Raw genomic sequence first — 15619 nt, 5'->3', positions numbered from 1 at the left:
GGCACTCCCTAGTGAGATGACCCCAGTACCTCAGTTGAAAATGCAGAAATCCCCGGTCTTTTGTGTCGCTCGCGCTGGGAGTTGGAGACTGGAGCTGTTCCTATTCAGCCATCTTGCTCCGCCCCCACCAAACCCATATTTTCTATAATAACTGTAACCCTAGAGTTTTATTCACTGATACAAGCATGCATGTAATCTGGACCTGTTTTTACATATGTAAAACATTACTTATTATAGCACCATATACATATATTTTATATATATATTTTTCTGTTTCCAAAATGTAATGTCAATCATGAGTTCTGGCAATAGTTTCCATTATGAAGCCACCATGATGTGCCCAGCAAAGAATGAAGAAACTACATTCAGAAAATACATATTTTGTGGGCCTCTTAAAAAGAGAAGCACTTTTCATAAACAAAGGCAGAGAAGAAAAGACAGGAAAAACCACCTCATAAATCTTCACCATTGATGCACTAAAGGAGGAAATGTTTCAACAGTATTCAAAGTTTAATAAATACAGTTGAGAGTTCTATATAAGACATGAGGGGCAAGAATGTGCCCCAAACACTGGGAAAAGGGGAGAAAGGCTGAACTGGTAAAACGATTCCTCTCTTGGTAGCCACCAAAGACCATCTGTCTATGAATGTACAACTAAAGTACTTCCAATCATCTAAAACTCAACACAGGGTACTATGAGAACAACTTCAAGGAGCCCAGAATGAAAAGTGATTAAGTTTGATAAGCAAAACCCAAATCCACTGTTTTGTACTCACAGGAAGAAAGAACCATGTGAATTGAAGGGGATAAATTAGCCATGAAAGGACAGGGAAGGGCCACATGGGAAACCTCAGGCTATTTATGTACAGCCCAAAGGAGTGGGAGTCTTGGCAAAGCAGAAATTTACATAAGGGTCACCTTGGCAAGGCTCTCCCTGTCCTGGAAGGGAGGGCTTTCAGCTTACTTATCTAAAACATACTTCCTAAGGTCTATTAGCACACCTTATATTGATTCCACACTCACCAAATCACTTTCAAGACAGTATAATTTCTTGTGTAGCTTATCTACTCAGAAAGAGTGCATTGCTCGGCTTTGAAAGTCCACATTGTTTGAGTCATTAATACTTAGTGTTCTGGCATTCTGCTCATATTCACATTTGTCTTTCAATACAGCCTGCTCACAATGAGAGGGCATATAGATCCTCCCATGTGGGCATTTCCATCTATTTGACAATGGTGTTGCTCATCATAAGCAAATTTTGCCTATTTGGTTAATGTGAGTCAACCCCTTAGAGATGGATCCGCTAACACTATGCCAACTAAATCAAGTTTCTGATCTTCTGTGGCTGAAACTCAAGCACTGGATTGTGGTGACATCACTAAGGGTACCTTGTAGCAACGTATCCAGACATCTTACAGGACTTAACAGATCACACCCCTCTGAATCACAGTGCAGCCTAGCAGAGGTTTTCCATTTCAAACCAAGACAGCACCTTCTGTGAATGTTTCATTTGTGCACCATAAATAGAGATGTACACTGTTTCCCAAGAAAGATGATGTCAATCTTTCCATAATTTAACCATGAAAATCTACAGTGGACTCTGTTACGCAGCAGTACAAAGAGTCATGACTTAAAGCCTCATAAACTGCCCATTGTAGCACAGCTGCTCACAATCCCGTGACAGGCTTGGTTAATGGATTGTCCTGGTTTCTTCAAGCTTCCTATGTCTGTCAGAAGAGAACTATGCTTTTATTTATTCCCTTATTCCCAAGACTATTTAGTGGAAGATTTTTTTCAAAAGACATTTTTAGAGAAGAATATGAAAAACGAGCAGATAAATATACTATTTATCATTTATGAACAAAAATAGTTATGAATGCCAAAGTTTTAGATATCTGGGGTAATAAAATGAAAACATGGAGTGTCTCAGAGCTCAGAAGGCTTATGACTTAGGAACTGAGTAGGCATGTAAGAAAAAAATCACAAGTTATTATGAAGCATGCTATAATGAACAAATTGACACAGAAGGTATAGCGAGACACTGATATCCGAGAAGAATGTTTATCCTGAGGCTTAAAGGGCAAGTAGGAAGTTGTCAGGAAGACAATTGTAGGAAGTATACAAATTATTTAGGGGATGCTGGAACAGAAAGGGTGAGGTAAAGAGGAGCTGAACAGTTAGGGAATATCTAAAGCCTAAAGGGGTTTTTATGCAATACTGAGGAGTTTCGATATGAGTGCAGGTGACAGCCAGCCGTTTTGACAGAAGGGGTAAATTTCAGGTGTTTCAGATTCCCTTGGCTAGCTAGGTACACAGTACATGGTGGGGAACGGGGAAAGAGCAAACTACCAACAAAACACCCTGTAAGAAACACCCAAATACTCTCAGGGACTAAGGATGTGGGCCTGGTTCAGGGAAGCGGCTGTGAACAGCTGAATATGAAAAACAAGAGATATTTAAGAGGTAGAATAATTAAAATATATTGTAATGACTGACAGCCACTAGCAGTCACATATTCTTGTGGATTCAATGCCTGCTGGGTGACCTTTTTCACAGAAAGAGCAGCAATCCTGCCTACTGTTCTATGGCTGTTTGTATTTGAGAAATTGGACATTAGAGTTTTTACTCAGACTATAGGCACCTGTGTGTCACCAACTGAGAGGATGAGCCCCAAGATGCTGTGGCATTTGTCATCGGTTCACAGGTTTTAGCTCCCAGGAGACCATTAACTCCTGGCCAAGGTGCTTACAGTTCACGTGAGCTACTCTGCCAGGTGCCGAAGTTAGAGGCAATGTGTGTGATGATGCAGAAATTGGGCTTGAGGTCAGCTAGGCTTGGGTTTGAATCTGAGATCTACCATTTGCTTCAACTCTCATTTCTCAGCTAAGTATCACTGTCTATAAAGTAGAGAGAAGAGTTCCCACTACCTAGGATGGTTATTTGAATTAAATGAGATTCTTGCTTTAATTCACATATAAGGGATAGAACTAAGATTCCACTGTGTGTCTAGTTGACTCCACACTCTACACTCTCTCTTTATATATTTTCTCTTCATAGTTAATGGATGCATTATTTTCATTATTATTTATCTTTGAAGAAATGCAACAATGTCAGTTTATAGTTCCCTTTTGACCCAAGAGTTATTTTACAGAGAGCTTTTAAAAACCCATGAACAAAAGGCTTTGTGTGGTTTGGTTTTGTTATTGATTTTCTAGTTTTATTCCACTGTCATCAGAGGCTATTGTTTGTATTATTTGTACCTAATGGAACTTACTGCATTTTCTTTGTGACCTGATCTGTGGTTAATTTTGTCAGTGTTCTTTGTGGACTTGAAAAATAAGTGTATTCTCTATTATCAAGGTAAAGAGTTTGCAGTGTATTCAGATCTACCTTATTTATCATGTTGTTTGGGTCTTCTAAATAATTATAGTAAGTCGTCCCTTACTTATGGTTCCACTTTCCATGGTTTCAGTTATCTGAGGTCAACTGCAGTCCAAAAATCAGTACAATAAAATATTTTGAGAGAGAGAGAGACCATATTCACATAACTTTTATTACAGTATATTGTTATAATTGTTCTATAGTATTAGTACTGTTGTTAATCTCTTACTGTGCCTACTTTTTTTTTTTTTTTTTTTTGAGATGGAGTCTTGCTCTGTCACCCAGGCTGGAGTGCAGTGGCCAGATCTCAGCTCACTGCAAGCTCCGCCTCCCGGGTTTACGCTATTCTCCTGCCTCAGCCTCCCGAGTAGCTGGGACTACAGGCGCCCGCCACCTCGCCCGGCTAGTTTTTTGTATTTTAGTAGAGATGGGGTTTCACCGTGTTAGCCAGGATGGTCTCGATTTCCTGACCTCGTGATCCGCCCATCTCGGCCTCCCAAAGTGCTGGGATTACAGGCTTGAACCACCGTGCCCGGCCTTACTGTGCCTACTTTATAAATTAAACTTTATCATAGGTATGTATGTATAGGAAAAACACAGTGTATAGAGGAGTCAGTACTATCCATGGTTTCAGTCATCTACTGTAGGTCCTGTTACATTCCTTCCATGAATAAGGGGGGATTACTGTATTTATCTGTGTCCTCTACTTGCCCTTACTTGGATGGAAAGTGGTATATGTTGAAATACCTAATATGAGTATGTTTCTGTCTATTTCTTCTTGCATCTTCTCCAGTTTCCGTTCTAAAAGTTGCTGTTTTGTTATGTGGTATGTATTCATAACTACTGGATGTTGCTTGTGAACTCTGGCCTTCAACATAAATCAATCCTTCCTTGTGCTACTTTATGGACATTTTACCTTGGACATTTTTTAGCCGGCATTTTACCTTGACTTATATCAAGATCAAAATCAATGCTTTCTGTTGTTATTTAATAGTTTGCATTTGCCTTGTAAGCTTTCACCCACCCTTGTATCTTTTACTTTTTAAAATCACTCTGTTAGGTGTGTCTCTTGCACTTAGCATAGAGTTGGGTTTTGCATATTCCACATTTCTGAATGGTACACCATACTCTGCTCAGCCTGTAACTGGAGTTTCATAAAATATTTGTTTCCTTTTTATTTTCTTCTCTTCCTCTACCATGGGCAAGCCTCACCTAGGCCCCCAATCTTCTTGTTAGCAGCAGTTTGGGACCTGCTGGGACCTGAAGTCCCTTTGGAACCATCTGGCTTAGCTGGATTCTCATGTTCGATTCTGCCCTGCTGGTTCTCGCAACACAGCAGAACAGGCTCTCCCTCTCCTACAGGGGAAGCCCTGTGTATGATCATCACTGGTGGACTTGACGAGCACCAATATAAAAGTTTGAAACTTATTCTCCTCTACTGGCTTGACACACAGACTGAAGTTTCCAATATCTGGATTAAGGTCTGGTGTCTCCCAAAATCGTCTTTAAAATATAATTAAATGACCTGGGAGTGCTGTTGTAGCATCTCAGTCTACTTCTGGGAGAAACCCAAGAAATCATCTATTCAGATTTTCTCCCTAGTGTATGAATTGCTCCTATAATGTCCCAGTAAGTTTTTGTCTCCGTTTGCATTTTTCTGGAAATGATTAACTGACACTGTCACCCTTTCTATAGGTATGAGTTTGAAGCCCAGCTAGACTATATAACAGCTATATAATGTTGAGAACTTATATAAACATTTTTTGTCTCAATTTTTTGTCTGTAGAATGGGGATAATGAAAGAAATAGAGCTGTTAAGAGGACTAAGCGGGGTTACAAATTCAAAGATGAGGCAGGTAATTAATTGAATTCTGTAAGTATAAGGTAATAGAAATGATGAGGAGAGTTCATTCCCTTGTCAAAGGAGAAAACTCTACAGAGCTCTGGTATATTACTGCGCTGCTGCATCAATGTGGGCCTAATAACATGACCAGTTCTTCCAACTTTTCTAGAAAAGCAGAAACCTGGCTTTTTAAATGTGAAATTTCTCAATTATTGAACATAGCAACTAATTCAAATTTATTTAAACACTAGATAGACTATTCCAAAAAAAAAAAAAAAAAAAAAAAACCTAACCATATCTGTAGGCTGGGTATACCTATAGGCTGCCACTTTGCAGTCTGTGGTCTACATTCATTAGTATAATGCACATGATAGGCACTCAATACTACATGGAGTTCATCACATCTGAAAACTTTGACATTAGATCCTTGGGAGATGGGACTTGTTTTATTGGGTGGGTAAAAGGCCAGGGAAAAGGAGACTTAGAATAACCAGGACATCGACTGCAGACCCAGGAACTCTGCAGAAATTGTGGGGAACAAAACAGAGAACAGAGACCAGCGATGAGCTCTGTGTCCTTCCCAATCTGTCTGCTCTTACCCCTCTTGCCCATACTTGCTGGCTTTCTTGTACAACTGGCCAATCCCTGTACGAAATAACTAATACAGGAGGAGTAGGGAGAGCAGAGTAGAAGGATCTTGCAGCTGGCCAGAGCCAGAAGGGCCCTGGCAGCGTCTTTAGAGTGAGCTAACTGAGATGAGAACAAAAAAGACATTGAGCTGGGAGCCAAGGAAGCAACTTTCTCCCTGCCCCTACTCCCATCAGCAACTCTGAGCCTAGCCAAATACTTCCTATTCGGGTGGGTTGCAGCTGTCCCACACACATTCTAAATAAGGGCCAGTCGAGCGGTTCCTATTTTTAGCACTTTAATGTGGATGCAAAGGTCACCAAGATTCCCCATTTGCTGGCTCAATTCCTCACTCTCTTTATTTCTCTTGTTTTCCTCCTAAAATGTACGTTTTCTCTTCTACTGAGCTAAAGTAAGACTTCTGGGGGATGAGGGACCCTGAATTTTACTTCCTCTTGGCTGCATTCCTTATAATTGCCATGGGTTGGGTGATATATCTAGCCTGTGGCATGCAAAGTCATGTACCGACTTTGGGCAACAGCATTCCAGACTTGGACCAAAGCCACTCCTTTTGCTCTCTTGAGCATAAAGAGATGCTTAAAGTAGAAAATAGCCTTAAAGCAACTCTCATCTAACCCTCCAAGTATACAGTTGACAGCACTGAGGCCTAGTAGGGTGAATTTGCTTATTACTATCTAACATTAATAAGAAACATTACTGTAGCTTATATTCATGGAAGGTTTTCCTGTGCTGAGCACCTTACATGGTGCATTAATTCCTTTTGTATTGCTCTAAAGGAATACCTGAGGCTGGGGAATTTAAGGAAAGAGGTTTATCTGGCTCATGGTTCTGCAGGTTATATACCAGCATCTGCTTCTGATGAGGGCTTCAGGGAGCTTCCACTCATGGTGGAAGGGGCAGGGGGTGCCAAGAAGTTACATGGGAAGAGAGGGAGCAAGAAAGAGAGGGGAGGTATGCCATGCTCTTTTAAATAACCAGCTCTCACTTGAACTAATAGAGCAAGAACTCACTATGTCGGGGTGGGCACCAAGCCATTCATGAGAGATCTGCCCCCATGACCCAAACACCTGTCACTGGACCCCATCTCCAACACTGGGGATCACATTTCAACATGAGATTTGGAGGGGACAAACATCCAAACTATATCACATGGATTTCCTAATTTAATTCTCACAACCCAACAAAGCATCTCTTTCAATTATTCCCATCTTAGAGATGACAAAACTGAGGTTAAGCGGTTTAAGAAACTTGGCCTAAGTCATGTGGACTGGTAATGAGCCCTGAAGACATTTAGGATACTGATTCTAGTTCTTCAACTCTTTCCAGAACCAGTGCTCAGTGTATAGATTCTCTCTTCTCTGTCTCTGTCTCTCTCTCTCTCTTACACACACACACACACACACACACACACACACACACACACACACACACAATTCTCAGCATGGCCCTTTCATGCTTTTCTTTGGAAGCCATGATGTGTTTTCAGAACATGAGGGCAACCTGGTGAAAGCCCCCATTTAGCCTGAGAGGTCAAGGAGCTGCTCAATACAGCGGAGAGTTTTGACCCTGTTTACCTGTTCTCAGGGTCGGCCAAGGCCATACTCCGAGTGACGTAGCACATTTTGAGGGGGATGCTTTTCCGGTCTCTGTGGAAGGAGAAGGACTGCGATGACGGGGGTTCTGAGGTGCTGCCCCCTAATCGAGGAGATTCAGGCGGAGGCGTTTCCCACCCAATCTCGGATACTGGGGATCCTTTCTTCACATAGGGCGTGGCCTCTCGCATGTACTTCACTGCAAGCAAAAAGATAATAAGTGCTTTTAATACATCATGGCTGAATTTCTGGAAAGTCTGATTATGTTTCTGAAATAGACTTGAATTGGATAAGCTCTTAATACTGAACTTCTTAAATTCTCAACGAGATTCCGAATTTCTGTTCCACGCAAGGTAATTATCTTATTATTTAAATTATATAGCTCTGTGGATCTTAGAACTTGCTGTTATGATGTCCTACAGTTGAGAATTGTGTCTAGCTTTTTTCAACTGTGACAACTTTTACATTTTCTGATTTTAAGTTTTGCATTCTGGGAAAAAGGCTGAAAACATGGGCACAGAGTGAGAAAGTATAACTTAGGCTAAATATACATTATTCAACATAGATGTAAGGAATATGGTGGCCACATTCATTACCCATGATGCCATTTTTCTGTTGAGAAACAATCATAGGGTTTTCAATTTAATAGTGTTAAGGAAACATACAAAGAAATACATATAAGAACACATTTTGTAGTGGAGAAAATGTGTAATAGCAAAAAAATTATTTGTAAGAGCTGAAAACTAGAAACAATGTAAATATCCATTAAACAGGGACAGATTAAATAAATTGTAAGACATCTACATCATCATTTAAAAAATGAAATATATCTACATAGATAGATAGATAGATAGATAGATAGATAGATCGATCGATAGATAGATAGACGTGTTGATGTGGAAAGACCTGTAAGATCTATTATTAGTGGGGATAAAAGGAGAAAGCAATATATATACTATAATATCTTTGTATATAAATTCATAAATATATGTGCTTGTATGCCTACAATTATTTCTGGGTAGAAATATAAGAAATTGTTAACACTAGTTAGCTATGGGAAGTGGAAATAAAAGCCACAATTAAGAAATAGGTTTTTACTATTTATTTATTACTCTTTTATATCATTTTCATGTTTAACCATATGTGTGTATTACCTTTATAAAGCTTAAGAAAACAAAAATAACTTAAGAAAACAAAAATAGCTTATGAGCCAAGTGGAGCAGACTGAAGTTCTGCTCTTTGATATGTTTGCCTTGGTATTAAGGAGTATTTTTGCCTATTCTGAATTTGAGCATTTGGTCCTCAGACAGCTTTTGAGTTGACAGGGCAATGAGATTCTTGGAACATGCAATACAAACTTGCATATTCTTCTCTCTGTTACCCACATACTCTGGTTCTCTGCTGCTTGAGGAGATTGGGCTAAGTCCCTCACAGGTGTTTGTTATTACAAGTGGCAGTGAATTGGAATGACAGCAAACTAGGGGGCATTTCCTCCAGATCTTTGACAAATCAGTTCCACCAACTAGTGGCTTCCCTATGCAAGACATGAACAGGATTATGGAGACTACAGAGATGAACAATACACTCCATACTCAGCGTTACAAAATCATGGGTGACTAGAGTGGATGCTGTTGGTGTCCCATCTAGGACCCTTTTCCTATAGCCTAGTTGCTGTGTGTTGGGTGAGAACAACTCATAGCTGCTCCTCAATCTTGGCTCAACAGAAGTCGCTAAGCTTCAGAGGCTGCAAAGTCACTACCCAATCACCCAGACGGATGCTCTGCTTCTCAGAAACCCACCTAAGATAGGACATAAGACAAAGTACACAAACTATGGCACAAAGTAGAATGAGCTATGTTTTATAAAAGGAATAAAATGCCTTGGAAGAACCCATTAAAAAAAGGATCTAGGAGCATGAAAGAGTTCAGGTTCACAAAAATTTAATCAGCAGTTCAAATATACCCAGATGCATGTAATATGGACCTTTATTGAGGGACTCAATCATATCAAAAGTAGATGTATTAATACAAGACAGAGGAGCAGTCATTTAACACCAACATATTGTCAAAGAAAAGTTCAGGGTTTTGATTGAATATAAGTGCAATTAGGAGAAAAGAGCTCCATGGTTGCTCCAAACCTGTTAGCACAGGTTGCAGTTACAGAAGGAGAAATACTATTCATGGACTGTGTATTTTAATAAATATTATTTATTTCTGGGCAAAATATTTAAAGAGGAACACAGACATACCCACGAGCAAATGCAGAAATTTAGGGGGACATATTTAAGCTGTCTGAGGCTGGAATAAATATACTTCTTTAGAAGATCCTGAACTTTTTCATCTGGGAAACCATTTTAGTAGAAGCTAGAACACTGCTTAGCTTTGTATATTGTAGAATTATACTAGTGGAAATATAGAAAATTCAAGTATCAGCTAAGATGAGTTGAAGATTTTCCTTTGATTGCATTATTATGCTTCTGAGTGGAGTAGGGATGAGTGTTGCAGGAGTGAGAATCCAGGAATGCTTCATGGAGAAGGTGGCATTTGAATTTGGCCTTGAAGAGTAGCTAGGACTTTAAAAAGTAGAGATAAGAATAATAATCCTTTCTTTAGGTAACATGCTCTGTTTTATAATTTTTATTGCAATTCCATAGAAAAGGTAAGTCGGGTCTCAATTTGGAAGAAGGATAGAGAAAGGACATTTGCAATATACTTAATGATGTGCCAAGTATTGAATCAGGTGCTTTACATATCTTCCCACTTTAAGTTTCAAATGACCATTTAAGGCCTCATTTTATATACAAGGAAACTAAGGTCTAGAAAAGGTATGGATAAGGTATCTTTTATTTACTGAGCGTCCATGTGTCCACGAGTTATATAAGAAAAATATTGCTATCTCTTTAAGACCTGCTGGAAAGAAATGCCTTGTAGGGCTATTCTAATTCAAGTGAACACTAGCAGTTTGACATAGGTAATCTCTTATAGGTTAGTATTATTGTATACATCAGCACACTGATGCTCAGAATTTTAGCTTACGTAAAGTTACATGGCTAGTAAGTGGTGTAGCTAGAATTTGATTTCCCAGAGATAATATTTTCTCATGAGATCTGGCCAACCACCTAGATGAAGGATGCAAATGACAAGCTAATAGGTTTGAGCTTTATTCTACAGGCAGTCCTGATAGTTATGGTGATCTGTGAGTGAGAGAGTGGCAGAATCAAAGGTTAGCTTTAGAGAGAACTCCTGGAAGGTGAGATTGGGTGTACTTAAGAGAAAAGATTAGAAGTATCCACCATTTCCAGGGCCATAGGGGTTTTTGTCAGAGATAACCCAAGCAACACTCTAAATCTCCATATAAGGCAGGAGGAATTCCAGAAATGTGTGGCTTTATCCATTCCTGGGAAGAAGCATGAGGAGTATAGCAAGTCTTAGCCTGGAAGCAAATATTTGCCAAGTAACCGTTGCCTATGTGACACAGCACTAGGGGAATTTCCAAAGGAGAGAAGACATGGCACTGCCTTGAAGAAGGGATATCCCATTGGGAGTAATATTCTGCATATAGTAATCCTTTTAACTGGCCAATTGAAAATAAAGACAGAAAATATAAGGTAGGTGTGATAATTTAAAAATTTCACTCATTCGGTCAAAACTTATCAGTCAGTTTTCATGTGCTAAGAACTGTGCTGTCCATGAGGTATAATAAGAAATTGTCCATTATTAAAAGTTTAAGCCAGGAGGAAGGGAAGTAAGTAGATGATATGAGTGCTTATGTTAAATCTTAAAACTGATTTAAGGAAATCTCAAGCTCGACAAATCTCTAGAGGCCTTGAAGAATCAAATGCAAGTCCTTTCTGGAGGAAGGCAACTTCATCCTAAGCTTCAAAGAATCCCTATGAATCATTTTAAAAGGCAATGAGCAGGCATACGAATCAAAGAAAATGTTGCACACAAGGAAACAACATACCACGTGCAAGAACCAGCACTGTCTTTTTTCTTTTCTTTTCTTTTCTTTTTTTTTTTGGATGGAGTGTCACTCTGTCGCCATGGCTGGAGTGCAGTGGCACAATCTTGGCTCACTGCAAGCTCCACCTCCCAGGTTCACGCCATTCTCCTGCCTCAGACACTCCTGAAGCCTCCTGAGTAGCTGGGACTACAGGTGCCCGCCACCACACCCGGCTAATTTTTTGTATTTTTTTAATAGAGACGGGGTTTCACCATGTTAGTCAGGATGGTCTCGATCTCCTGACCTCATGATCCACCTGCCTGAGTCTCCCAAAGTGCTGGGATTACAAGCGTGAGCCACCACGCCTGGCCTGACAGCAGTAAGTCTCACACATACTACAAAGCTATAGTATGTTTACAGAGACAAATGAAAGCTTGAGAGAATCTTCTAGAAATTCTTTAAAAGTGATTTAACGTAGTGATAAAAAGAACCAAACAGAATGTTTAGTAATATTACCAGAATTGAAACTTGCACAGATAGACATGTCAGAAGAATGAATTACGGAACTGTAGATAAGAAATTTTTATAGAACGTAGCACAAATATACAAAAAGATGCAAAATATGGGATACAGATGAACAGACGTGAAGGATAAAGTAAGAAAATCTAAATCTGTTTAACTGGACCCTCAGAAAGGTAGAGTATAGCGAATATGGCAGAGCCAAAGAATTTTCCTGATGCCAAGACACCAACCCATAAGTTCAAGAAACCTAATTTGGCTTTGCTGAACAACGCCTGTGAACTTCACCACCAAGAAAAATAGAAATAAGGTATCATTCTTCTTTATACTTTGGATAGGGCAATGGCTTAGGTTTTTCTGTGTTTCTTCTGAGAGCTTTAGTTATCACCTCTGCTTTTCACTAGTATTGGGAGGAAATCTTAGCAAAATCCCTAAAGGAGTCTTGAAATCTCCAGAAAACAAATTTTCAATTTCAAGGAATTAAATGAGGCTAAAAGACTATCATTCCTGTTCCTAAAGAAGATATACTGAGGTCCTGGTAGTTTTTTTCATATCTATCCTGAGGGAGAATAAATAACATCCACATATCCGTTCTTAAAATCCCTTTGTCCAGGAGTCCTGATTTTTGTTGGTATGTATAGAAAATGGAGAAGTTTGTTACTGTGTATAATAAAAAAAAGCAAACGAAGATTGACGTTGGATTTCTCCAAGAACCCATAATTTCTGGTACAGAGGAAGTAATAAAATGGTGAAGATGGCCCTTCTTGCTGGAAGAGACTCCAAGTCATTTTTACAAGGGTTGGCTATCAATTGTAGACATAATTCTACTGCCAAGCACTCCTGTTTCCAATCACCAGTTGAGGTCTTAGACTAAGCAGCCCCAGGCAGGGAGTGAAAGAAGGGTAGCCATGCTTGGGTGTGATAAAGTAGTGGCTCTAATTGGAAATAGAGTGTGTGAAACCTTCGTGGTTCTCTGTGTGTTAGTGTTCTGGAATTTCTACACCTGGCAATCAACGTAGTTAGGATATCATCTAATTCAGGGAAGGGAAGGTGTTGCCTAAGAATAGATTTATCTACAATAGGCGGCCAACATCAGTGTATTAAGTAATACAGGAGTTTGTCATTTGTTTGTCAAAAGTCTAGAGTGAAAGAAAAGGGCTGCTAGGGCAGCTCTGCTCGCTGAAGTTGTCAGGGACGCAGGCTTCTGCTTCCTGACTGCTCTGTATCCTTGGTATGCTGTCTAATGATCCAATATGTCTGCTGAGTTCCAGCCATCGCAACCAAATTCCCATTAGTAGGAAGGACAAAGAAGTGAAAAACACACGATCCTTCTTGCTTTAAGGCCACTTTTCAGATATTGACACACTATTTCTGCTTACAACCTGATATGGTTTAAATATTTAGCCCCTCCAAATCTCACGTTGAAATGTAATCTCCAGTGTTAGAGATGGGCCTGGTGGGAGGTATTGGATCATGAGGATAGATCCCTCGTGAATGGCTTAGCACCATCCCCTTGGTAATGCGTGAGTTCTCACTCAGTTGGTTCACTTGAGATCTGGTTATTTAAAAGAGTCTGGGACCTCCCCATTCTTTGTCCCATTCTTGCCATATGATGTGCTGCTCTCCCTTTGCTTTCCACCACGAGTAAAAGCTCCCTGGGGCATCACCAGAAGCCAAGCAGATGGTGGCACCATGCTTCCTGTCCAGCCTGCAGAACCGTGAGCCAGTTCAACCTCTTTTCTTTATAAATTACCCAGGCCCAGGTATTCCTTTATAGCGATGCAAAATGGATTAACACACAACCCATTGGCCAGAGCTTACTCACATGGCCACTTCTAGGTGGAAAATAATTTTTTTTTTTATTCTTGACAGCTCTTTGTCCACCCAGCTAAAAATGGTAGGGAGAGGTGGCTATTACTGTGGAAAATGAAGAGAATAAATATCTGGAGACAACTCAGCTTTTTCCAGAGGAAGGCATTCCTAATTCTCTGAGGACTTAGCATAAATAGATTTTATAACACATAAATACAAATAAATGTGTTAGAGCAATCATTTAAAAAATGATGACCATGTTCCATATACTTTGCTAAGTGTTTTTTGTGTGCTAACTCATTTGAACCTCACAACAATATAGGCATTATAATCATCCCCCTTTCACCAAAGACCCTACAATAGAGAGGGGTTAGGTCATTCGCCCAAAGTCACAGTGCTGGAAAATGGCAGAAACACGAGATGAATCCAGGCAGACTGGCCCTAGAGTCCTTAGATTCAATCAGGAAGCAATACTGATTCTCACTCTGAAAAAAAAAAACTGTGTGTGTTTGTGTGTGTGTGTGTGTGCGTGCGTGCGCGCGTGTATTTAAGTCAATATTTTTATGTGCTGGGAGGAAACATCCAATTAAGGGGCTGTTGCCTGTAACATGAGAGAGTTTGATTTTGTAAGCTTGGACTGTTCAACTATGGCATTTCAATAAATGCCTTTTAAGACACTATAATATGTATTCATAATATAGGGTTTAACCTGGCAGAACTGAACCACTAGCGTCTGCATAATTACACCTCCATGTGCTTACCGGCAGTGATTTCAGGCAAAGAGCTGTTGAAACTGATTAGAAGCAGCCAGGCCCAGGTTCAGGGTGCCTAGTAATCAGAACTAATTAATAAACCATGCCCTTTTTGGGCATCGTGATTTAAAAGCTGTGGTTTAGCAATTAAAATTCCAATCTTCAGTTGTAAGAAAAGGGGTGGAGAGAAGTAAGAAGTGGTCTTCAAACCAATAATCCACCAAGCCACTTTCAATATGTTTGTGTTTTTCATTTGAAGGACAGGCAGTTGTGAAGATTTCAAAAGAGCATTCAGTAAAACCCAAGTCTGCTACGGCTCCAAGTTGCCACAATTAAATCTTTGTTGGGTTGGCCAGATGACATTTGAAAGAAAAAGCAGCACGCAGGCTACTAATGAGGAAATGCTTTAGGCAAATCCAATCAACTCTCCTACCAGACTAGTTTCTAAGGAGCCAGAAAGTCCATCTGATATATTCAAGTTTTCTTAAAAATAAAAACAAACACAACAACAAAAAAAGAATTTCCAGATTATAGGAAGGGGAAAAAAAATTCATTGCTTTAGAGGATGTAAACACAAATGTGCAGTTTGAAAAATCTGATTAAGGAGAAAGGGGATTAGCTGGAGGTAGGAAACCTGGGTATTCAGACTTTTGGTGAAATGTTCAAGTTGGGGACAGGCTGGTGACAGTGGGACTTGCCAACAAAATGTAATATAAGATTTACCCTCAACGGCATTTTCCCAGGTCATCTTAGAGAGGAAAGATGCAGAGAGAGATCATCAATATTTTCAAAAAGACCAAGAAATGATGAAAGAAGTAATACGTTTCTCAGAAGTTATAGCTAATGTCTCGAGAGGCTGAACGATGCAGAGGAAAGAGAATTGGCCCTGGGAGTCTGAGACCTGGATTACAGTTCCAGCTCCGCCACTAATTAGCTCTCCAGCCCTGGGCAAGTCACTTCCCTTATCTGGATCTCATTTTCTTTGCCTGTCAAAGGAGGGAAATAAGGTCCCTACCCTTCAAGCATTCTCTGATTCCTTGGGAAGCTGCCTTTTCTGACAATATTACAAAAAAAAAAGTGTGTCTTACCTCATCTTGCTATTTATGTCATCACCAAGAAATAGCCCTGTT

General features: G+C 39.8%; 1 protein-coding gene across 1 annotated transcript in view; it reads right to left on the bottom strand.

Moving 5' to 3' along the window:
• The window catches only part of SNTB1 (syntrophin beta 1), a 184154-nt gene extending 168930 nt beyond the window's left edge, over positions 1–15224 (bottom strand). The window contains exons 1-2 of the mRNA XM_017847512.1: positions 15213–15224; positions 7447–7733 (exon numbers count right to left, since the gene is read on the bottom strand). Of these exons, the coding sequence (XP_017703001.1) occupies positions 7447–7733; positions 15213–15224 (299 nt within the window). The remainder of the gene's footprint in view (positions 1–7446; positions 7734–15212) is intronic.
• Between the last annotated feature and the right edge of the window lie 395 nt (positions 15225–15619).

This window comes from Rhinopithecus bieti, unplaced genomic scaffold, assembly GCF_001698545.2.
Source record: "Rhinopithecus bieti isolate Rb0 unplaced genomic scaffold, ASM169854v2 scaffold_28066, whole genome shotgun sequence".
In the NCBI taxonomy this organism is placed as follows: Eukaryota; Metazoa; Chordata; class Mammalia; order Primates; family Cercopithecidae; genus Rhinopithecus; species Rhinopithecus bieti.
This window is presented reverse-complemented; position numbering and strand designations above follow the sequence as displayed.